The sequence below is a fragment of the Podarcis tiliguerta genome, assembly GCF_965153285.1.
Source record: "Podarcis tiliguerta genome assembly, chromosome: 3".
Classification (NCBI taxonomy): Eukaryota; Metazoa; Chordata; class Lepidosauria; order Squamata; family Lacertidae; genus Podarcis; species Podarcis tiliguerta.
Genome location: NC_139536.1, coordinates 32,270,494 through 32,296,444, shown reverse-complemented (window position 1 = coordinate 32,296,444; position 25,951 = coordinate 32,270,494). Strand labels below are relative to the sequence as shown.

At 40.1% G+C, this 25,951-nt stretch overlaps 1 protein-coding gene across 1 annotated transcript in view; it reads left to right on the top strand.

The window, feature by feature from the left end:
* Nucleotides 1–25,951, top strand: part of LCLAT1 (lysocardiolipin acyltransferase 1) — an 86,090-nt gene that overhangs the window by 10,383 nt on the left and 49,756 nt on the right. The window contains exons 2-3 of the mRNA XM_083434542.1: nucleotides 18,597–18,765; nucleotides 24,465–24,663. Of these exons, the coding sequence (XP_083290668.1) occupies nucleotides 18,601–18,765; nucleotides 24,465–24,663 (364 nt within the window). The 5' untranslated portion in view covers nucleotides 18,597–18,600. The remainder of the gene's footprint in view (nucleotides 1–18,596; nucleotides 18,766–24,464; nucleotides 24,664–25,951) is intronic.

Here is a 25,951-nt window from a genome sequence, read left to right as displayed (position 1 = left end):
GGCTAGTGCAAAGGCATTTTTAAAAATGTGGTGGTGGTGTAGCAAGCCTTTCTTTCTATTTTCCTCTCTTCTTGCTGAGAATAAAGAAGCTTGGTATTCTCTCTTCTCTGTAACTCAACCGGACTTCATCATGCCATATAGCGGCTCATTTAAAATGGCACTAGACTTCACTACTCTCCCCTTTGAAATGTCAAGAGATACGCTGGGTTTGTTTGGCGATCATCTGTTTGCCTTCTTGAGTACAGAAAATGAGAAGCTGTCTTGAGGTCTCCCTCTTACTGCTATTGCTCTTTATGCTGATAAATATTTGTGTATCCATTGCGTAAAAGTAAAAGAAATGAAGCAGATGCAGTGTTAATATACTTGAAAGATTTCATATACAGGTGACTCCCCACTTATGTGTGGGTTACGTTCTGGGCCCATGTGCACATACAGTAAGTGAAATGCATGAGCAGGGAACTAGGGTCATTTCTTTTTCTTTCACAACAAAAAACTTCAGAGCTATTTGGAACGCTACATAACAAAAAGCAACCCATACTGTACCTTTGCCTACAGATTGCCAGAAAGGGCAGAGAACAATGCGTTTGAGCCTGCAGCAGTACAGCTTCCTGTACTGCTGTTGAGCAGGGCAGTGCAGCAGCATTGAGAGCTCACTCGCGCCATTTTGGAGCCCATAAGTTCCTCCCTCCCTCCCCCCCTTCCTTTTTAAAAAAAGCCTTTAAAACATGTTTGGGCTCTGGGGAGGATCTCCTTGCATGCTGTGAGGACTTCCAGCTCTCTCCTATCATTTCTAGCTTACGTTGTTGTTTAGTTGTGTCGACTCTTTGTGACCCCATGGACCAGAGCACGCCGGCCACTCCTGTCTTCCACTGCCTCCAGCTTTGAATTGATGTAAATTGTTAGATTGATTTCCCATCACTGCACGTTTATGTGGTCACACGTGTCCGTACATGAATTTTCGATACTATGCAGCTCTACAAACAATATTTCAGTGGTTTATCAAGATATCAACCTTTTTCCAGTTGGTGGTCCAAATGTAGTATGTCCGCCTGTCCACCTAGAATGGGGAGACTTGTGAGCGATAGAGGAAATCATTTTGCTTCTATCAGGGATTGCAATTTAAAGCTTTTTTAAAAAGGGCTTAAAAGGTGCTGCCATTCTTTAGCAGTACATTCAGCTACAAATGAATTATTGTGTATAAATACTAATTTATAAAGCTTCTTTTAAAAGCCTTGCAATAGACCAGGCCTCTGAGGAGGCAGAGTTGCTGCACTACTAGTTCCATCAAGGGCATTCTTCAATAGGAGCAGTGAGGTAACCACATTCCAAGCAGCATTCACAATTGTAATTGTTCACTCACTGAGGATCCTATTTTTCCTGGGGATGTAATTGTTCCTATGCTGAATTTTTCATGGCATTGGGCCTACTGTTTCAACTTGCTATCTCTAGAAAAGCACTTCAGTTTTACACTATGTTATCTTGGAAAGAACTCTTTGTGAGTTCCAATAAGTTTCTAAAAAAATATTTCTAATGATTGCAAGTGACAAGAGGATGGCTTTCTCACAAAAACTTGATTTTCAGAGAACAGAGTGTTGAGCTGTTGAGAACATAAGGTTTAAATTTATTTGCCTTCGAATAAAAGTTTCAAAGAAAACTTGACAAGTATCCACTGTTTCCAATGTTTATATCTGGCAACATTTTCATGCCAGAATGGACATTTCAATTTATAATTTTATTATCCCACATCAGTGGTTATATCTTGGGTTTCAGGTGCCAAAGCTTAACCTTAAAAATACCTGTTTAAGTAGGAACTCAAGCCACTAGAAGCAACCTCTCACAACTTACAACTGCATTAATGGTAGGCATGGAGCTCTTTCATATGAAAATTGTTTCGTTCCTTCATTTAACACTGCAGGGTGGCTCAACACAGAACCTAAGCTGAGTACAAATTCTTGTTTTGTTCCAAGGGTTGACTCTTATTAAATGTATATAAACTTTGGCCAAAGTAGAAATGAGATTGAATGAAGACATCAACCTGTTAATGAAATGGATGTGTGCTCGTTCAGTAGTCTTTTTGTCATGTTAGCAGTTTGTTGTGATGGTTCATAAAATAGCAAGTACTTATCAGTACTGTAGAATGCTAAACAACTGTCAAATATACCAATAGAAAACTTGATTCTCCAAATGTCACTGCCCAAGGGGGTAGGTATTAGCAAGGAATTAGCATGCTCTGAAGTACCAACCCCCCCAACCCCTTTGGGAGGGGCGCACTTTTAGTGGCAAGAGACGAAGCCCTAAGTGCCCCATTCAGCATGCTCATTGACAATGCTGACTGTTTGGGAGGAATTGGGGGGGGGGGAGGAAAGCTAGGGTCGGGGAGAGAAGTAGCCTATAATTGCCTGGAACACAGGAGCACTCCCTACTGCAACATTTTGTTGCAGACCCCACTTGTTTTACCTGTTCAAACACATCGAAGGAGCCTGATTTCATCTCTAAATCAGAGGAAAGAATTCTGCTTCGAGTGCATAAGGGGAAAAGTAGCCTAACTGATGTAAAATTTGCCTGGCTCTTGAACAGTCCTTTCTATTCATTTTTTCCTAATCAGCGAGGTGGGGTGGAAAAATTCTCCCTGCTGTTATTTTCATGGAAAATTTTCCATGTCTTAAAATACATTTTAAAAAAAAGCAATTAGCAACATAATGAATGGATGCAGCACCAGGTGGAGAATTTTCAAAGTAGTAATTACCTTTTTTCATGTTAGTAGAGCAAATTGTCCCCTGTAATAGCTAAAATGAGAGCTGGTTCATTCACATCCTGGCGTGCAGATTGTGTACACAGGTGCAGGACAAACTCTTAGACCGCAGTCTTTTGCCCACTTACCTGGGAGTAAACTGTATTGACTTCATTTGGACTTTTGAGTAAACCTGTGCAGGATTTCATCCTCCCCGCTTGTAGAGTGTGTTGTGTGATTGAGTGCATACCTGCACACATACTTAACCAATGTGATCTGCCTTCTTAGTTGACCTTATATGGGACTCTGCTTCATGAAGTTATTACAAGACCTCTAGATGCCCCAAACTAGGTATTTTAAGAGCACATGGGAAGCAAAGGCAGGAAAAAACAGGCTATGTAGTTTGGCTGAACTGTGCTGTTCTATTTACATCAGTTCCAGCTGCAGAATTCTTCAGAATATAGTGACATCAGGAAATTCTGTCTTTAAAGTAATGACTGGCATTTAATTCTTTAGAATTAACAATTATGTACTTAAACTTATTTACTTAAAATGTTGTGTTTTATATTGAAATAAAAATACATAACATCAGATGTTTGTTCCATACAGTTTTACACTAGAACTGCTACAGGAAATAAATAGTTTTCTGTTCCCCCACAATAGAACTTTAGCCAACATTATATCTTCAAAAAAAGTCAGTGGGATATTATAAAATAACATTTTAGAGCTAGTGTATCCCTCAAGACTAGAATTCCTGCACACTTTTAGTGCCTTAACATCTTACACTGAAAGGAAATTAATTCTTGAAAGAATGCTTTGCACAATCCATTTGAGACAGTTTTGTTAAAGAAATACAAGCTGTCAAGAAAGCTGCAGCCAATGTTGAATTATTACAATAACATTTTAAAGGAAGTTTTCATTATGAGAATTCAAAGTAATTCAAAGTAATATTTCCAGGACTGAGTTGCAGATCTGATTGGAATGCTTCATCAGTTGGTAGGCTAAGAGTCTTGTGTTAGATTAAAGGACTCTAGATGATCAAAATGTATGAAGGTAGCATGCAGACATCATTCATTCAAAGCTTTAGCTGGCATTAAAGTCAATGGTGGGGAAGCTTTAACTCCTGTAATTCTGTGTATCATATACGGTTTAAAAGCACAGCAGGCAACCTATGAGTAAATTCCATGAAGATCATTGTCGCAAGTGAAAACTCAATAGACTGGATGTAAATTAAATTAGTTGCATTTAGATCCCATTGAAATCAGGAAACTTGGTTACCTCACTAAAAAAGGTAAAGGTACCCCTGCCCGTACGGGCCAGTCTTGACAGACTCTAGGGTTGTGCGCCCATCTCACTTAAGAGGCTGGGAGCCAGGGCTGTCTGAAGACACTTCCGGGTCACGTGGCCAGCATGACGAAGCTGCTCTGGCAAGCCAGCACCAGCCAGCACCAGCGCAGCACACGGAAACGCCGTTTACCTTCCCGCTATAAAGCGGTACCTATTTATCTACTTGCACTTAAGAGTGCTTTCGAACTGCTAGGTGGGCAGGAGCTGGGACCGAACGACGGGAGCTCACCCCGCCGTGGGGATTCAAACCGCCGACCATACGATTGGCAAGTCCTAGGTGCTGAGGTTTTACCCACAGCGCCACCCGCGCCCCTCGGTTACCTCACTACACTGCCGAAATAATTGCACTGGCTGCCAGTTAGCTACTAAGCTAAGCTCAACTTTTGTTTTGAGGTACAAAGCCCATCAATGCCATTGATGCTTGACTAGCTGGTAACTGAAAGGACTAAGAAGACTGGCTAAGCTCCAACTTTGTTTCCTGGGCAGCATAAGACTGTACTAGCAAGGTTCTGGTTTCAGCCCTGCAAAGTATTCTAACATCCCACTCCCAGCTCACTGTTTGGTGTATGTCAGGAGATGTGAAAAGAACTATTTCCTTTATTAGGCATATAACTAGACTATCACTCTGGTTGGAGGCAAAGCATGGCCTTTATTTCTTTTACAGGCATTTTCTCCCTTCTCTGCATGCATGCTCTCTGTTAAAAATAAGTTGTTTCGGAGTTTCAGCATCTATGGATGCAGCCAAGCATACTAGGACTCAATTTCTTGACTTTAAGAAAGCCGACTTCATAAAACTTAGGGAAGTGCTGGGTGAGATTCCATGGACAGTAATACTAAAAGGAAAGGGAGTTCATGATGGCTGGGAGTTTGTTAAGAGGGAGATAGTAAAAGCACAACTTCAGGCAATACCAATGAGACGGAAACATGGAAGGTGCCTAAAGAAGCCAGGGTGGCTATCTAAAGAACTTTTAACTGAGTTAAGATTAAAAAAGGATGTGTACAAAAAATGGAAAAGGGGGGAAACCACCAAAGAGGAATTCAAACAAATAGCCAGCACGTGTAGACACAAAGTCAGAAAAGCTAAAGCACAGAATGAACTCAGGCTTGCTAGAGAGGTTAAAAGCAACAAAAAAGGCTTCTATGGGTATGTTCGTAGCAAAAGGAAGAACAAAGAAACAGTGGGGTCACTCAGAGGAGAAGATGGTGAAATGCAAACAGGGGACACAGAAAGGGCTGAACTCCTCAATGCCTTCTTTGCCTCAGTCTTCTCCGATAAAGAAAACAATGCCCGACCTGAAGAATTTGGAGGAAATGATTCAGCAGAGGAAACACAGCCCAGAATAACTAAGGAGATAGTACAAGAATACTTGGCTAGTTTAGATGTATTCAAGTCTCCAGGGCCAGATGAACTGCATCCAAGAGTATTAAAAGAACTGGCAGATGTGATCTCAGAACCACTGGCAATCATCTTTGAGAATTCCTGGAGAACAGGCGAAGTCCCAGCAGACTGGAGGAGGGCAAATGTTGTCCCTATTTTCAAAAAGGGGAAAAGAGAGGACCCAAATAATTACCGCCCAGTCAGTCTAACATCAATACCAGGGAAGATTCTGGAGCAGATCATTAAGCAAACAATCTGTGAGCACCTAGAAAGGAATGCTGTGATCACCAATAGTCAGCATGGATTTCTGAAAAATAAGTCATGTCAGACTAACCTGATCTCATTTTTTGACAGAATTACAAGCCTGGTAGATGAAGGGAACGCAGTGGATGTAGTCTACCTTGATTTCAGCAAGGCATTTGACAAGGTGCCCCATGATATTCTTGTAAAGAAGCTGGTAAAATGCGGTCTTGACTATGCTACCACTCAGTGGATTTGTAACTGGCTGACTGACCGGACCCAAAGGGTGCTCATCAATGGTTCCTCTTCATCCTGGAGAAGAGTGACTAGTGGGGTGCCACAGGGTTCTGTCTTGGGCCCGGTCTTATTCAACATCTTTATCAACGACTTGGATGATGGACTCAAGGGCATCCTGATCAAATTTGCAGATGACACCAAACTGGGAGGGGTGGCTAACACCCCAGAAGACAGGATCACACTTCAAAACGACCTTGACAGATTAGAGAACTGGGCCAAAACAAACAAGATGAATTTTAACAGGGAGAAATGTAAAGTATTGCACTTGGGCAAAAAAAATGAGAGGCACAAATACAAGATGGGTGACACCTGGCTTGAGAGCAGTACATGTGAAAAGGATCTAGGAGTCTTGGTTGACCACAAACTTAACATGAGCCAACAGTGTGACGCGGCAGCTAAAAAAGCCAATGCAATTCTGGGCTGCATCAATAGGAGTATAGCATCTAGATCAAGGGAAGTTATAGTGCCACTGTATTCTGCTCTGGTCAGACCTCACCTGGAGTACTGTGTCCAGTTCTGGGCACCACAGTTCAAGAAGGACACTGACAAACTAGAACGTGTACAGAGGAGGGCAACCAAAATGGTCAAAGGCCTGGAAACAATGCCTTATGAGGATCGGCTAAGGGAGCTGGGCATGTTTAGCCTGGAGAAGAGGAGGTTAAGGGGTGATATGATAGCCATGTTCAAATATATAAAAGGATGTCACATAGAGGAGGGAGAAAGGTTGTTTTCTGCTGCTCCAGAGAAGCGGACACGGAGCAATGGATACAAACTACAAGAAAGAAGATTCCACCTAAACATTAGGAAGAACTTCCTGACAGTAAGAGCTGTTCGACAGTGGAATTTGCTGCCAAGGAGTGTGGTGGAGTCTCCTTCTTTGGAGGTCTTTAAGCAGAGGCTTGACAACCATATGTCAGGAGTGCTCTGATGGTGTTTCCTGCTTGGCAGGGGGTTGGACTCGATGGCCCTTGTGGTCTCTTCCAACTCTATGATTCTATGATTCTATGATTCTATGATCTCCTGAGGCAGTTTTCCAACTCCTCTGAGTCCAGGCAGCCTGGGAAATGGTCCTCAAGTAATCCGCTCCCCCCTCTGTTTGTTGTTCAGATTGAAAAATGTCAGCAACATGAACCAAAATAACAAAAGGATGAGAAGGTATGCTCAGTCATTGCCAGGGTTTACTGAGCAAAATTCCCTTACTGCCCTCCTCCACCATCAACCATTCTGTAAAATCGAACAACTTTTCTCTGTCTTCAAAATTTGTTTACTAAGGGTCTTTTCATACATTTACCTTTTAATGAGGAAATAAGTGTAACCAAGCCTCCCTCTGCATCTTTTGGCTTCTGGAAGCAAAGTTTATTTTCCTTTCCAGTTAATACCAGAAGTGCCCCTGAGCACTTCTTTCCCCAACCTTGCCTGATGCTCCGAGAATGAGAGGGTTTCTTAGACTTTCTCCCTTGCACACTCATCCCATATTGGAACTGTTCCCTTCCAATTTCCTGTGGTGGCAACAACTTTTTAATGAGCAAACTACTATACTCAACAGCTTTTGAGATTAGGTCGAGGGGTATGATTTACCTGTACACAGTTATCTGTGACTGCCATCTGTCTGGCATTTCAAGGAATTGTCAAGGAAATAAGATACTACAAACTCAGGCAAATGTTTTCCATCACCAGTGTTTTCCACTTACCATTAGGAGGCTTTCTTTTCTGATGTCTAATCACACTTTTACCTTTTCATAGTTTTAAAACAATTTCTTCTTGGTCCATTTTCTGTGCTGTTGAATAACTGTTTGCCCATTTCTTTTAGGAAATATTTTGAGATGCTAAAGACACTCTCTTTCTCTTAGAAGTAATTGGAGTTCACCAGGGGATGGAGCAGCCAAAAATATTCCACTCCCTGTAATCTAAAGTGGTAGAATCCAGAATTTGATCATTTTGTGCTGTTTAATGTGCCATTTGGCTCTCATATGAACATTTAACTATATTAAGTTCTCTACTAAGGGGAACAGCTTTTACAAAATTTTGTGATCTTCCTGTACAAGTGGCTGCAGATATATGATGACTTCTTTCCATTATGCCAAGTTCTTGTAAATGTGAATAGGAGGTAATAGTCCTCAAAAATCCCTAGTTAAGTGTGATGAGCTAGCTTTCCCAGCTCTTGCAGGTGCCTTTGGACTGAGGTCATTGTTTTTCCTATGCATTGGACATTCCAAATTCTCTAAAATTAAATAAATGCACTTTTTACTGAAAGTGGAACAAGTGATGTCACAAATGTAATGCTCATGAAATAGAAGATTTTAGTGACCTGCTGGTTCAACATTTTATTGAGGAAAATGTCAAATATCTAATTAGGGATTGAGCTAAAATGATGGTTCAGTTTAAAAATATGGTTATTTTAAACACCAGTTAAGGACAAAACCTTATCCAAACTCCATTTAAGAAGACTGTATACTTATATACACTTTATTGCTTATTTTTTCTTCAGTCCAAAGTTGCTGGTTTTTAATGGTGGTTTTTAATTGCTTCTTAACCCACCCTTTATGGAATGTTTTAAAAATACAAGATGCTTTTCACAATGAATTGGTACTTCAGATTGTCCCTGTTGTTGTCCTCTCCAAGATCATTACAGACGGAGCTGACAGGGAGATATGAAGTGATTTGATTTTTAATGCCGCAGAAATAGACATTGCTATTGTTTTCAATTTAAGGTATGAAGGGATCAAAACCATACCCATATAGTTTAAAAATACCATCCTGCTAACCAGGGTTGCCAGGATGCAACCTGTCGAGCAAGCATTTACATTCGATGTGCATTTATAAAGCAGAAGTTGAGGTCCCTACTGGAATTGATGGGAACCACTGTAGGAAACAGACATTTTTTTTTAAAAAAAGGACAGAATCAGTAACTATGGCTGAGGGTTGTTTTTGTTTTTAACACCCCCCTCCCCAAATCTTATTTTTTTTGCATTTGAAAACTAAATTGCTAGAAAGCATAAAAGGGGTTTTTTGTGCCTGTTTAAAAAGGAGCTGTGTTCTTTTCATAGCAAATATGATTGCTGCATGTAAACTAGTGTTACACTGGTGTTTCCCAAGTTAAGCATGTAAGGCACCTGAGACCTATGTGCAAATACTGGAACCCTGATAATGCCAGCATCTGTGTGCTTTCTGTGAATCATACATTTTGCTGTGGAAAAGGCCAGTTAACACTGGTGTCTCATGTGCCAAACACGTTTGGTGCTTAAAGTCTGGAGCTCCTATGTATGCATGGAAGCATGAAATGTTTAAAAAGGCCCTCTCAAAATAGAGGACGCAATCCATTTCTTCTTTGTAAAATAAAATTATCAGTGGAAATTTCACGAATAAGCCTTGCATTCCATTACAGATGTTTGTGGTTGTGACTATCCCAACAGAATTAAAAACAAAAACAAAACAAAACTGAATCCCTTGGGAGGTAGTATAGTTGCTCTTTTTTGACTCATTCCATTTTTCAGAGCAAAAATGGCCAAAGAGCTATTGCATTTATTGCTGTTGAAATGAGCACCATGAGATGGTAGAAATGTAAAGAATGAGTTGACCAGGTTTGTGTCTAGAAAGCTGTGAAGCAGTTACATGGAATTGTTCACACACACGTACACACACACACACACACACTAATTATAATAACAATAAAGATATTATTATTATTATATTATTATTATTATTAACAAACAGGAACAGTTTTGATGGGGGGAAAGCTACAAGCTGTGACTGATTAGTTACTCCTCTCTGGACAATTCTTGCTACTGCTGCTCAAGTCCAGATTGTGTGAGATTTCATGAATAGGAATACAGCTGAGAATAAAAATGAGGCTTCTTTCCATCACTCTATTTATGGAGCAGCTGCTTCACTGTTTGATACCCCTTTTACAGCCATTTCTAAATAACTTACCTGGTGTTCTCAATATGGCTTTTTGGTTTAACGCTGCGTTCATTGAGAGTAAGGTCAAATGAGAAGAGGGAGGGAATATTGAGCCATTCATTGTCTTTCTGTGATTTCCTTTATTCTTTTAATGTGGGCATTTTCTTCCCTACAAAAAACTTATGACCTTCTTGATCTGTCCTTGGTATTTGAGAATATAATTAATATTTTCTTATATTTTGAAAAAAAAAACACTCTGAGGTAGTTAACAATGTTTTTAATAGAAACACAAATGAAATAACATAATCCTAAAACAACAACAACCCACTAAAACATCTGTCAAATCTGTCAAACATAATATATAAAACAAGGAAAGAACCAGCTTAACAGCATAAAAATCAACATTAAGCTACTGCCTGGGGGTGTTGGAAGTATGTACCAAGGCTGCTTTAAGGTCATATTTGTTTTTTTCAGAAATCAAGATGCTCCTTCCTTCTTATATGTGCCTTAATAAAACACTTCCTGATTTCCTCAAACTGTTGTTTGCCATGACGTCCAAACTGGCAAAACTTTGTGTGACTATCCCTCCAAACCAAGATTACAAATCAGACTCACATTCTAAATCTAGCAGAATGTGCATCACACTTCTGTATGAATGATATAAATCCAGTGACCCACTCCCTTTTCGTCACCGCAATTTAATATTTGAAGAGCTTGAATGGAAGGGAGAGAGAATTCTGTCATGCTGGGATTGTGATGGGAAGTGATGAAGGCAAAAAAAAAAAAAAGGAATAATGTTCTATGTCAAAATAGATAAGTTGGGACCAATAGATCAGCAAACTGGTAATGAAATGACTGTAAGTGGAAGAAGATAAGTAAAACAAAGAATTAGTGTAACACGATTGTCAGAAAATATAAACTATATTCCATGTCAGTAGCATAAATTTCACCCCAAATGTTCAATTCAGGATGTGTCTCACGTCTTTTATTGTCTTGCATAGTAAGGCAATTAACTATATGAAACCAGTTTTTGTCTTAAGTTTCAGAACTGATTTGTCATGTTCACAAAGTTCATAAACTTCAGAAAAGATCATGGGATTAAGTGAACATAAATTTATGCCAAAATAAATCTTGCTACTCTTTAAGATATCACAAGACTCCTTTGTTCGTTCGTCCTTTTTAAAGAATAGTACCTAGAGATGTTTGAGAAGAGATTCTGGTTTAGTTCTTGATATCCAGAGAAGTCCAGAAGGGTAAAAAGAGTTCAGCATCTGCTAAGGGGAGTGGATTGAAAGATGACATAGCAAAATATAAAGAAACCTATCTAATAATTATTTCAGTTTTTTCGATACTTGGTGGAGAAAAGTGCATTTATATTCCTTTGATGATGGTGAGGTCTGAGTTTGGGGGTGGGCAGAGACGGGGATTTCAGCTGATTTGAAAGTAGGCTTCTAAATTGGATCGATGGTTCTGAAGATTTTTCAGAAGCTGAAAATGCACTTGAACGTAGAGGTCAGATTTTGGCTACTGTGCAGTTGCTTGTACATTTCTTAATTTTAGAAACTGTTAAGTCTTTTATTTTTAACCAGAAGATAGGAATAGATTTCATATTGTTTCATGTATTTCATGGGATGGAATTCTTTGTGCGTGCATTCTCGTTTACTGTAGAGGCCAAGATCTTGTTTTAAAGCATTTTTGGAAACCATAAAAGGTTTTGATTCAGTTCAACTGAACTTTAGAATATGGGAAGAAATCATTTTTTGCCACAAACTCACAATAATACTTCTCCATGAATAGTAGTAGTAAAAATAAATATCTGAATATTCTCAAGCTAAAAGAATGGAAAATAGATAATCACAAAGACTAGCACTAGCGAAGAATAGGAATAAGAAATCAATGTCACAGGAAACATTGAGATTATGTTTATCTTTTGTATATAGAAACCTGCCCGGAGAAGCAGGTTTCAAAAAGTTTGACCTGAAACTTTAAGCATGTGATAAAAGTTAAGTTGACATTAAGGAATTAAAGGATTAGTTTAAACAGCTAGGAACAATGGTGTACTGGTAAATTTTGATGGGTAGGACTTAGAAAGGAAGCTGCTTTATACTGAGTCAGACCATTAGTCCATCTAGCTCAGTATTATCTACACTGACTGGCAGCGGCTTCCATTCCTCAACAGCACAGCCTGGGGATAGATGCCAAGGATTGCATCTGGGTTCCTCTGCATTTAAGAGACATGGATGGTCTGCAACTGCTGTTCTACATGTCCCCAAAGGCCAGTGTGGTGTAGTGGTTAAGAGCAGTGGACTCATAATCTGGTGAACCGGGTTCACTTCCCTGCTCCTCCACATGCAGCTGCTGGGTGACCTTGGGCCAGTCACACTTCTTGAAGTCTCTCAGCCCCACTCACCTCACAGAGTGTTTGTTGTGGGGGAGGAAGGGAAAGGAGAATGTTAGCCGCTTTGAGACTCCTTCGGGTAGTGATAAAGCGGGATATCAAATCCAAACTCCTTTTCTTCTTCTTCTTTCTAAATATGACAGTCCCATAGCCCATATTCCTAGACGGAACTGATATACCCTCCACAAGACTTTGAATCAGCTGGCACTCATAGAATAGCTGCAAAAGGTGGGTTTTGTTAGTATGTTGGAATTTGTCTGGGAAAATAACTCAGATCACTGATCAGTCAGGTGGCATGACTGCTATCCTGTGCATAGGTATCTGAAAAGCATGTTGAGTTTTAACAAAAGAGCTTGAGTCAGCTGCAATGCAGCCTTTAGCTTTTAATTGGAAATGAAAGAAAGACAGCTTGCCTTTTAAACTGCTAGAATAAAGTAGGAACCCCATCGAAGGAAAGAAGTATCCAGCCCCTGCTTGATTATTTTCCCCAGGCTCTGACTTTTTCTGTGCTTACCTGGCACAAATAACAGCAAAACTAAAAGCCTCATTATCACATTGTTCACTTCCCAGAACCAGGAGGGCCTGTTAATTACCCAGGCCTTCTAATGGAGTTATTTTTTCCATGTTAGTTTGACTGTAAACACAGGATGCATGAAAGAGCCAATCAGAGAAAGGAACATTGTGATGCATGGAATCATGACATCCATACTGCACACAATGTTCCCACAATGGAGATCTGGAGAATGGAAATGAGAATTTCTGTCATCTAATCAGAAATTCTTATAAAATCATTTCAAAATGGTAATTGACACTCTAGAAACTTAAGAAATTGTAAGAATCCTCTGTCTAATTGCTTATGATGTGAAACCATAACAGTTAATTTGATGCATGTATTGTGAAATTTCTTTTGCATTATTTTTTAAAAGAAAAATACAAGAAATAACAGGTTATACTGATGAATGCAGTAGCATTTATTTTAGGACATTGGAAGGTTTTTGCACAAACAGGAGACTGGATTGCTATTCCACTTGTTTAAAATCTACCAAAAAAAAATCTTTCTCAATTTTGGAAGACAATGGAGATACTATTTCTTGAATTATAGTAAACAACAATTAAAATGATTTGTTCTGAAGAGATGGGAAAGTACAAACCTGAAATCTGGAGTTGCTGAATGACTAGGGCTGCAGTCCTAACCCCACTAATATGGGAGTAAGTCTTATTTAATTCAGGAGGACTAAGTGGACATGGTTAGGAATGCACTGTCTGGGCGCATTCTTAACTCATCTAGGAGCACACCTCATTGAAGTCGAGTAGGCTTGTTTAACATTGTACTGTACTGCTGATGGCCTGGTTTGGAAGCTCAGTTCCCAGCTTCCCAATTCATAGTTTAGCAGCCAGGTTAGGAAAGTGGTGATAAATCACGGCATCCCATTTCATATGTAATGACTAACTTCAGTTTAATTAAACCAAGATGCAAGTACCGAGGAAGGAGGCAAAGGAGTACATGGTATTGCAAGTTAGGAACTGACACTGACTAGATCTAACAATTCATTGAAGTTATTTTTGGAAGGTTATAGTCAATAAATAGTGTTGAATGATTTGGGAATATTTGTACATTAGGGTTTCTATATAGATCAGTATGCTTTTGATGCTCTTATGAGTTTTGGCTTTGAAATATTTTTGTTTCTTTTATGTGATTTTGTTATGTGTGTTTTGTATGTTTATTACAATAATAAACACTGGAATAAAAATGCAACTGTTTTGGAAAGTTACTTTCTATTCTTAGCCAAGAATGTTTAAAATTAACTGAAAAATAAAACAAAATATTTTAGGATTTACTGTCCCCTGTTACCTGGAAACAGAAAATGTTTTTCTCTTGCTATGGCAACAAGAAAATGTGAATGTACGATAAACCAATAACTTGGAGTTCTGCCACAAAATAGATGAGAAATCTGTTTAGTGCTGCAGTAGAGTTGTATCTCAAAATTTCCAGCCTCCACTTTGACCTAATTCATCCCCACACTTCTCAATCTTTTTGTAGAAGTGGAAAATTACTTGGAATAAAGCTTTTATATGGTATTTTAGAAGGTTTGCAAACTTATTCCCGTTATAGGAAAAGATGGCTGTTGAGTGTAGGAAAAAATGTTTCCCTAAGCTGATTAACAAAATGGATCATATTGGGATGGAATTGCTTTTGCTTTCTTTGGACAAAGTAGTAGCAATGTATTGAATTCAGATTTTGAATGACTACTTCTATTGTGTCATTCAGGAGTGGACATACTGTATATTTTCAAATTCCTAAGTAGCCTTAGATTTTCAGAAGCAAGCAGTGGATCATGGATAACTTTGGGCAGCCAAGTACCTGGGTTGAAGCTTTTTATTTAATTCACAGACAGAGACAAAATGACAAAAAGGATGGTTTAGTATTTTTCGGTGACAGGGAGGTTTTAAGAATTTATGCTGAAAGCTCACTGAGAGTGCACTGTTCCCCAAGTTTACTGAATACATTTTAAGTTGACATGAACCTAAGAAGACTGAGATAGTGAAGAGCAGCTACTTTCAACCCAACTTAAGTTCCTTGTTGTTGTTGGTGTCTGTCTCAAGAGACAATGCAGTGCGCCTCCAGGGGTGATTATTCTTACTTGCAGAAGGTGAAATGAGACAGAGTGACTTACTCAGGCTCTTACCCTGGCTGCATTCAGAGGCCATGCTTTTACTTCTGAACCTTTGTCAGCTTGCAAACCATCATTTAGGAGGGGCTTGCTTGAAAATTACAGTTTGTGCCTGCTGCTTGCTGTTATACTGTATATTTACTCACCCCACCACACAGCTTACCCAAAATGGAGATAAATAGAGAAAGAAAGTAGAATGAAATCAACTACATCCAGTCCACACAACTCCCTTTCCTTACCAAGTGCTTTCCTCTTTTCACACTGCACATGTATTGCCTATTATGTATTTGGAAGCATAAGCCATGGTGTCGGTTCCTAACTATGGTTAGCAGAAACCATGTAAGGCATGATCCTTGAATGAAACCCATGGGTTGGTTGACAAATAACACTTTCCCAGGATTTAATGCTACATGGATGAGCCTTAACAAGCCGAATGCTCACCAGAACAAGATGGTTTGAGCATATAACACCAATCCTGGCCCAACTCCATTGGCTGCCAATTAGTTTCCAGGCCCAGTTCAAAGAGCTGCTGTTCACTTATAAAGCCTTACACAGCTCAGGACCTCAATACCCTAAGTACATCCTCTCCCCATGCAGACTGACCCAGACCCTGCACTTGTTATCTCTATGTCCCCACTCCTGAGAGTTTTGGAGGGTGGCAACACAAAAACGGGCCCTTTCTGTGGTGGCTTCCTGACTGGAATGCTATCCCCAGAGAGGCTCACCTGGCACCATTATTTACATTCTTTAGGTGCCAGGGACATTTATTATGATTATTTTATCATATTGTTATGCTTTTTATTATGTTTTCACTATTGATGTTCTGTAAAACGTTTTCTTAATGCTGTACACCACCCTGGGATGTTTTGATAAAAGATAGTACAGTGGTACTTCGGGTTAAGTACTTAATTCATTCCGGAGGTCCGTTCTTAACCTGAAACTGTTCTTAACCTGAGGTACCACTTTAGCTAATGGGGCCTCCCGCCACCGCACAATTTCTGTTCTCATCCTGAAGCAAAGTTCTGAACCCAAGGTATTATTTCTGGGTTAGTGGAGTCTGTAACCTGAAGCGTATGTAACCTGAAGCATATGTAACCCAAGGTACCACTGTATATAAATTGAAATGATGATGATGGAAGTGCAAGACCCCTTGCATCCAGGAGGAGGATTCCTGCCAAGTTTAGTTTCAGCTTCAGAGAATCTTGGCTTTGCATTACTTGTGAATCAGTAATTCTGGCTTAAAGCAAACAGTGGTTAGTTTCTAAAACAAGCAGACCTCAAACCATGGGTTAGCTGGCATGTTTTAACTGCTGATTGTGTTTGCACATGATGCTAAGCCATCATGCTTTGACATTTAAAGTATACTTGGCAGAGGAGGGCAAGGAAAGTAACATGTGAGCCTGATGCTTTGTTGAGACTTGTCTTCATAATGCTGAACCATGATTTAGTGTTACAGGCAAACAAGCCCAGCAGCTGCATACACCTCCCGCCCAATGTGCATGGACAATAAGCTTGTGCATTTCTACCTCCAGTGCAGCTGAGAAGAGGATATCAGAAACTTCTGCTTCCATCTTCCATTTTCAACTATCCATGTGTTCTTGTTATGGCTGAATCTGGACAAACTGTACTTAGAGTTAGCTATGATTTATCGAAATAAGCAAAGTTCAAACCATGATTATGGACCCTGATCTGTTTTAGTAAATCATAGTTAGCATTGTGCACAAAAAGCTAAACCATGGTTCAGCATTATGTGTGAACCAAGACAGTGAGTCAGTGGCAGAGGTGGAACTTCATGCTAGTCCTCCCAAATGCAAATTAGGTGGATTGGATAATATTTCCTGTATTGCTTGCTGAAAATACTCTCTGGCATTCTGAATGAAAAGCTTGACAGACAGCCCTCTCCTTTATAAGCAGTATGTGTGTTTGTGTTTTGTAAACAACAAGAGACTTTTTTTTTCTTGTTCTGTTATTTACCAAAACTAAAAGCCACAATTTTCGAAATTCTGTGCTTGTTTGACACAGTGTATTTGTTAGATAATTCAGGCACCACTCCATTGTACTCACATCTTGATTTGCTGGAGAGAGCCAGGTTCTGCATGTTCATGCTTTACTGGAACTTGAAAATAAATGGGCTCCAATGGCTTTGCGTAATGGATTGCTTTTCCACTGCTATTTCTCCCCACTTCCACCAAACTGAAAGCACCAGTTTCCTGTCTGTCTTGTGTGATTTCTTGCATGTAATTTTAAAGCTGCCTTTTAGAGAGCTCTTCAGAGTAGTGAACAAGAAAAGCCTGTGCAAAGCTCCTCATCTTCTAAACAACCAATTTAATCCTAAATAATGGAAAACTGGCTATTTGCAGATTCTAATTTAGAAAATTAGTGTTTCCATATTTGTTTAATGATAACAAGGTGGCTGCTATGATGGAAAGTTTCCTAGACAATAATAAGATACTCTTTGGTCCACATTTGGCCAGCAACATTTCTTATTGTATCTAGCACATTTAATAACAGATCTACATTATGGTTCTAACCGACAGTAGAGCTACTCTGATAGTCTTTTCATAATTTATATTATCTTAATTATATTTATAATTTTATTCTGATTATATCTTAATAGAGATTGGTGATGTATTGTATTCATCCCAGAGCATGTTGCAATGATGATTTGGGAATTGATGTAGCATTTTTTTCTTACAGAGGGGTCAGTTCTGCAGTAACATATACTGCAGCAGAAGGTGAGAAAATTTTAGAGTAAACACAGACAGGGAGATATGCTCCCTTGGACACCCTCATTTGAATTCCCGTTAGGCTGAAGGCCAAACTAAATGTTATGCTAGTGCCGTACATGATTTATTCAAAAGCTGACTTGGGGGCCAGAGCTGGACCGGTACCTGGAGGGAGCAGGCTTTAACCCCTTGCCTCTGGTATGGCCTCATTTAGAATCGCATATTCTCACCCCCACCTCAGCGTTTCATGTTCCTTTACTTTTTGAAGTAATGCTTTTATTTAATTATTTTAATTCAACAATTTATACACAGCTTAGCAGCGTAGTTTCTAAGCAGTGTACAGTGAGGTTACAAAGGAGATGCAACAGATAAAACAAGTGAAAATTTTTACCAAAAAAGCTTCCTTTTGTTCACAAAGTGCCTGTAGTTCAGGGAGGCAGGCGGCCTGTTTTGATTTCAACTGGGAAAGAGAATTAGGCTGACAATACTGAATGCACGGCTGCTGGCAGATGCAAGCTGTGCACCTGAGCCATGGGGGGACCATTACAGTTTGTGTCTGTTTCAAAACTTTTCAGGGCTCTCTTGGTGCAAAACCCACAAGATCTGTCTTTGCAAAATGGAATGAAAATCACATGCTGAGTACAAATTATAGGGTGGTGGGTTCAGTAATGGTGCAAGTTATCTAGGCAGCTATATTGTGGGTTACACTGGAGGTACTGAGTGACTTTAAGAAACTGACCATCTCTGGCCTGAGGCTGACTTGCCAACAAACTGGTTTTCTTCCCCTCTCTCCAAAATGTATGACAGAAATTGAGTACCGTCAATTGAAAAGCTTGGAGAGGAGCCAATTCAGGAAGACATCAACATTGAAGCTGTTTCCATAAACACCTTTCTTTCTCTTTTTCAGAGCCATGGTGTCATGGAAAGGAATTTATTTTGTACTTACACTATTCTTGGGAAGTTTTTTCGGAAGCATTTTCATGCTTGGCCCCTTGCTGCCATTGATGTTTTTCTCCCCATCTTGGTATCGCTGGGTCACTGATCGCGTTGTGGCTACTTGGCTTACACTTCCAGTGGTAAGTTGCTTATATCTTACATCTTATGAAAAGTCCCAACTGCTCAAACCACCCAGACTTAAAATGCCAAACAATGACTTTTTATATTCAATATTTGGACTTAGTTTCAGGTATAGAATTGCAGCCATGCAACACAACCTTGCTCTGTTCAGTAGACCTTATTATCCTAAGTGTACCTAGGATTGCAGGCATAATCTTCTATGTGCTGTCAGGATAAGCTTCAGAGCTAATGGCAGAGGGTGATGGACAACTGTGTCTAAACTTGAGACAGAGATGGGAGGTGTCTGGACTGGAAAGACTTTGGCAGATGGCCAAAATGACAAACTATAGAAGGGCCAAGGAAGAACAGCTATCAGATAAGTTAACAGTACTCCTTGTTCTGTTCTGGAATGGAAAATTCAATTATAATATTCAGCAGTCTGCTTTATTGTAAGGTATCTTTGTTTCTTCATTCTTTGAATGATCCGCCTTTAATTATTCATCAACAAGTGGTCATGTTTTTTCCTTCTTTTCCATGTAAAATATAATAATTTATTTGAGAGAGATAAAAAAAATAGGATTTCCTGGTTGGAATGGTTTGAGATGAACTGCTATGCTTAACAGCTGTAACTCTCAGGTCACTTCTTTCCAGCACATAGTGTCCTCAGCCTGACAAGGTCACCACCTATTAACCCTAATATATCAGTGTAATGACAGTGAGGAGTCTTTTAAAAATAATTTGTAAGCTTTAGGTGGTTAGCAGACCAGTAATACATTTTTTAAAAGAAAATTTTTACCAGACCTCTTAAAGGTTACCTATATGTTTGTTTCACTGTACATTGGACCGTCCAGTTACATACCGCTCTGGTTATGTAACTTTCAGGTTATGAACGTGGCAAACCCGGAAGTGTATCCTTCCGGGTTTTGCCACGTGTGCAGAAACGGCACCTCTGGTTACGTTTTTTTGGGGTGCACACAGACCCCCGGAATGAATTAAATTCGTATCCTGAGGGTCCACTGTACTGATGAGTTTCTTGTTTTTCTGCTGTTTTAACTGTGTGGCTTAACAACAACTTTGTTGTTGTTGGTTGGCATGACTTTTGTTTGTAAGCTTACTTGAGGGGTAAGGTGACAAGGCAGAGTAGCCATCAAAGCAATATCCTATGCTGGGTATCTGTGTTAATCAGGAGTACATGCGCAAACATCCCATATAGACCCTAAAAACTATAGAAAAGAAGCACTGAGCGAATGAATGTGAATGAAGCTTGACTATGGTTGCAGCAGACTGCTGACTGTTGAAGGAAGGGAAAATCAGAGGGAATGGAACACAGTGTCCTGTAAGATCCTGGTTGGCCAGCTGGAACCCTGAACAGGAACACTTAACACTGCAACATTTTGTTGCAGGTCCCACTTGGATTTTAGCGTAATGCTGAAATCAGAATGGAAGAAAATGTATATTTAGGTCTGAAGTGCTGTAGTTCAACCATCTCATCCCCAGGACTATGTTTATGAACTGTAGTCTCACAGAAACACATGAACACTGCTGTTCACTGTTTAAAAAACAACGGCAGTGGGGAGTTATAATTGTGCCCTGAGACTGCAGCCCAAAGAAGATTAATTTGAAGCCAGTTCCATTGAACTCAGTCGGAACTTGGTGAGTCTTTGGAAATAAATCAATGTAGGAACAAACTGTTTTCTTCTGATCATGTATTTGATTCATTTCCTGAATTATCGTAATGCCAGCATTTTTAGAGACTCTACCAGGTGTGCTTGCCTCCTCTACAATTCTATGATTCCTGGCTTCTTAAAATGGATTTCAAATATCTAATAATACTGCACAGAGGCTATGCATTTAGAGGTTTACAAATATTTAGAATCCGTAAAAAAATTGTACCATATAGTCACTTACATATTACTTTGTTTTCTCTGAGCAGAGCTCTGAAATAAAAATTCTGGCTAAATTCTTTCGTTCAAGGTTGATAGCATATTAAAAACCTGTTTTTAATAAGGAACAACTTATTGACTGATAGTAGAAGTAGTGGAACTGACAAATATGTCCCATGGTATATGTTTCTTTGACTGCTTTGTCATGCATAAGCCCTGAAGTGACTAATTCTCTAGTTCTCATTTTTTTCATCAGATGATGATGATCTCATTTATATCCCACCTTTCCCCCAAGGAGCTCAAGGTGACGTAAATGTATAGAATTTTAGGTACAGAATCATTGATTTGTACAGTTGGAAGGGACCCTGAGGGTCATCTACTCCAACTCACTACAATACAGGATTCTGAACTAGATCACACATGACCAATGACTATCCAATCTCTGCATAAAAACCCCTAAGGAAGGAGAGTCCACCACCTCTCATGGAAGTCTGTTCCAGTCCCAAACAGCCCTGACCTTCCCCATTTTATCCTCATAACAACCCTGTGAGGTTAATGAGGCTGAGAGGGAATGAATGGCCCAAGGCCACCCAGTGAGTTTCATGACTGAATGGCTCAGTCCCTAATGCAGCATTCAAATCACAGCACCACACAGGTATTACATATCAACAGAAGACACCCAAAAAAACCTCCTGTACCCTACGTATCTGATCCGCTTCCTGTACCCCATGTAATCCAACCATTGGAGGACAAAAGTGGCTTCACGTGGGATGGAACACTTACCTTCTGTGAAATTCCTTAAGGTGCCTTCTTTTAACATTTCAGCCATAGAGTCCAGCAATCTTACCTGTAGCGGTGCACAGCCATTATTTATTTATTTATTTTACTTACTACATTTCATAGAATCATAGAATCATAGAGTTGGAAGAGACCACAAGGGCCATCGAGTCCAACCCCCTGCCAAGCAGGAAACACCATCAGAGCACTCCTGACATATGGTTGTCAAGCTCTGCTTAAAGACCTCCAAAGAAGGAGACTCCACCACACTCCTTGGCAGCAAATTCCACTGTCGAACAGCTCTTACTGTCAGGAAGTTCTTCCTAATGTTTAGGTGGAATCTTCTTTCTTGTAGTTTGGATCCATTGCTCCGTGTCCGCTTCTCTGGAGCAGCAGAAAACAACCTTTCTCCCTCCTCTATATGGCATCCTTTTATATATTTGAACATGGCTATCATATCACCCCTTAACCTCCTCTTCTCCAGGCTAAACATGCCCGGCTCCCTTAGAGAGGGATTTATGTATTGCAAGAAGCTCAGGGGTGTGTATGTGGCTCTTCACGCTCTTCATTTTATTAGTGTAACAACCCTTTGGGGTAGGTTGGATTGAGAGAGAGTGGCAGACTGGGGATTTGAATCTGTGTCTCCTCAGACCTAGTCCATCTGTTGCACCATGATGACCCCACGATGCCTTTAGAAAGCTTACAGGTGGGGCATGAGGGCCACAGTACCCACTGTTTTCATACCGCTTCTGAACATGGGAGCTCCAGTTATCTATTATGACTGATAGGGAAGACTTCCATGGGCAAAACTGAGGTTGAGAAAGTAGGAATGGTTTTGATGGATGAAGTTGGGCTGGGGAAAACTTGCAGCACACACACTTGTCGGAGGCACCAGCTACCACTGTGTGTTAATAGTTGTAAGCAACATGTTAATGAGCAAAACTATCTCTCTCCCACCTCGATAGATGGTCAGTCCGAATAGCGGTGCAGAGTTTGCTATGCTTTTATAATGGTTCATTTTTAACCTTGATCAATAATAACATGCCAGTACTGCAGTTAGCTGAGTCATCCATTAATGCTTTATGCTCTTTATATAGTTCATTTCACACAGGGAACTAAAAGCCCTTCACAGAGGTAAGTGACATCTCTGTTGATTAGATGAGACATTGTCTGTCTTATTTCCTTGTTCCTTCATCTTTTCTAATTCTAATGCTGTTTTATATTCCAAACGTCAAGGTTTATTTTGGGTTAGAAGGCTTCACTTTTCCCCTTGGGTAGTTCAGGGAAGAAAATTGGTGTTTTGATTCTATTGTGGGTCTGGGTGCCTTCGTCACCTTTTCTGCCATTGCAATTGGTTGTTTTTAACCATCATCTTTGTATTCCAACCTTTCTCTGAAAGGCTCAGGATTGCATGTCCATAGTTTATTCTCAAAGCAACTCTGTGATCAGTTAGGCAGGAAGAAAGTTATTTCCTCTATAATTTGAAGCTGGATAACTTTAACTGTAGTAATTTTAAAATGTCTTTTCTAATAACAATTCAAGTTGATGTGCAACTTTTTTATATAAAAAAGACATAACTCATACAAATTATATCAATACAGATAAATTATGTTGGGGTAGGGAACTTCTGACTTACAAGCCAATATTGGCCCGTTCTCAATTTGACCCACAAAGCCATGTTCCCAAAGTCACTTCCACCCTTCTGCTAATGTCACTCATGGCATCATCTGATGGATTGGAAGCTACGGTTAAATCCTGCGTTGGCTGCATTCCTGTTCCGAGCAAGAAACAGGAGAGCAGCACAGCTGAAGCAGCAGGATTTGACCTCCATGCTTGTCAGCTGATAAATCCTGCTTGGTTTGGCTGGATTCCATGCAGCACCTTCCTGATTCAGAAAGGGGACCTGTATGGAAACTCCTAAGGGACGCGGGTGGCGCTGTGGGTAAAAGCCTCAGCGCCTAGGGCTTGTCGATCGAAAGGTCGGCGGTTCGAATCCCCGTGGCAGGGTGCGCTCCCGTCATTCGGTCCCAGCGCCTGCCCACCTAGCAGTTTGAAAGCACCCCTAAAAAGTAGATAAATAGGTACTGCTATATAGCGGGAAGGTAAACGGCGTTTCCGTGTGCTGTGCTGGTGCTGGCTCGCCAGAGCAGCGATGTCACGCTGGCCACGTGACCCGGAAGTGTCTCCGGACAGCGCTGGCCCTCGGCCTCTTGAGTGAGATGGGCGCACAACCCTAGAGTCTGTCAAGACTGGCCCGTATGGGCAGGGGTACCTTTACCTTTTATGGAAACTCCTGCTGAAATGGAGGGGGGCACTGGCCTTGCAAGGTGCTCTGAAGTCCTGAGTTTGGGACTACAAAGCACCCTGCAGCTGACATAATAGGGAAGTCAGGAGATTGACAGATGGGATGTCCTGTGAAGCGTATCATTATCAGCCCATGGAACCGAAAAGGTTTCCAACCCCTGAGTTAAATGATTCTGCCGTGCAGTAAACCACAACCTGACCAGTCTATGGACAGAAAGAGCAGCGTCAGAGAAAGGCATAAAGAGATTGGTGTGGTATGAGGTTCTGATTCCCAGAAGGAATCATCCAAAGGGTAGATGCTATCAGGCAGGAGATCCCACAGCATAGGCAAATCTTGCTTCATGCATGGAAGGGTGAAGGTGTTCATTGTTTGGGGAGATAAATATGACTGCCTTGAATTAATGTGTCTATTTTCTGCTGCTTTCACCACAACCATAATGGTTCTTCTGAATCATATGGTTATTTGACACTGAGTCCTTTGAGTATGCGAGGTCCACATTTTTTTCCTGCAGTGGGTGCTCTGTAATAGTCCCATTGGTACTGTACAGTTGAACAGTATGCTACTCCTCAAATGCTTTCCCCAAACCATTCTGCTAAATAATTAAAAAAAACCCTAGGTACATCTTAGAAACATGCACTGGCTACTATAAACCTTTGGTGCAAGATAATGTCTTGATTTATATCATTGTAAATTATTTGTTCTCAGATATTTGCATGTTTTCAAAGTTAATATAAAATCAAATTATTTCTCTTAGGCCTTACTGGAGATTGTATTTGGAGCAAAAGTGGTTATAACAGGTGATGGATTCATCCCCGGAGAAAGAAGTGTCATTATCATGAACCACCGAACTCGAATGGACTGGATGTTCCTATGGAACTGCCTGCTGAGATATAGTTACCTCAGACTTGAAAAAATATGTCTCAAATCTAGCCTCAAAGGCATTCCAGGATTTGGTAGGTCACCAACATGATAAAAACTTTCTTTTTTGTTTAGCTTTATATGATGTTGTAATATTTGCTACCTTATATGGTAGTTCAGAATATTTGATTTTAGTTCTGCTGTTTTTATAATGATGGGTTTCATTGTTCTATTTATTATTTTTCGGCATTATTGTTAGCTGTCTTAAGGGATCTGTGGAGCCATGCAGAAAGGGAAAAATTCCAAAATGATATCTAAAACCTTCTGTCTGTTAAGCATGTAAACTGCTTTCCAACTCACATAGGCTAAAATAATTTGTTTTCAAAATATGTCTTAAAATATTACTCTCTTCAGATTAGTTGCATATTTGTTTGAGCTGTCTTGTTTTATTGCACAGTAGTCAAACTCTTAGAAGATAAATCCCATTTCTTTTTCTGATAGACATACAAGTTTGGTGGATCAGGGAATACTGTGGACATTGTGTATCTTGATCTCAGTAAGGCTTTTGACAAAGTCTCCCATGCTATTCTTGCAGAGAAGCTGGTAAAATGTGGTCTAGATGAGGCAACTGTTAGGTGGATTTGTTGGTCAGCTTGATGACCTTAAGCATACAGCTGACAGGGCCCAAACTAACAAAAGAAATTTCAATAGGGGCAAATATAAGGTTCTATACTTTGGCAGGAAGAACAGCTGCACAAATATACGATGAGGGACACATGGATTACCAGTAGTATATGTGAGAAGGTCTCTTGGTGGACCATAAGCTTAACATGAATCAACAGTGTGATGCAGCAGCAAAAAAGGCTAATGTTTTTCTGGGCTGCATCAACAGAAGTATAGTGTCCTTATCAAAGGAAGTAATAGTACTGCTGTATTCTGTCTTGGTGAGACCCACCTGGAGTAGTGGGTGCCATAATTTAAGAAGGATATTGACAAGCTGGAACATTTGCAGAGGAGGGCAACCAAGATGATCAAGGGTCTGGAAACCAAGCTGTATGAGGAACAGTTGAAGGAGCTGGGTATGTTTAGCCTGGAAAAGAGGAGGCATTAGAAGCGCTCTGTTGGATTAGACCAAAGGCTGCTTAATTTTTAGCATCCTGTTTCCCATGGTGCCTTTTGAGAAACTTGTTAGCAAGACCTATGGGCAGTAGCCCGCTCCTGCAACCATTATTCTGGGGCATGCTCCCTCTCTACCTGGAGGCAGCATATAGCTATCATGAGTAGTAGTCATTGATAACACTATACTTTTTTATTCTTGGTTTAAAAACTTACTAAGAACATTTATTCTTACCTACTCAGTACTGAAGATTCTGCTGTTCACAG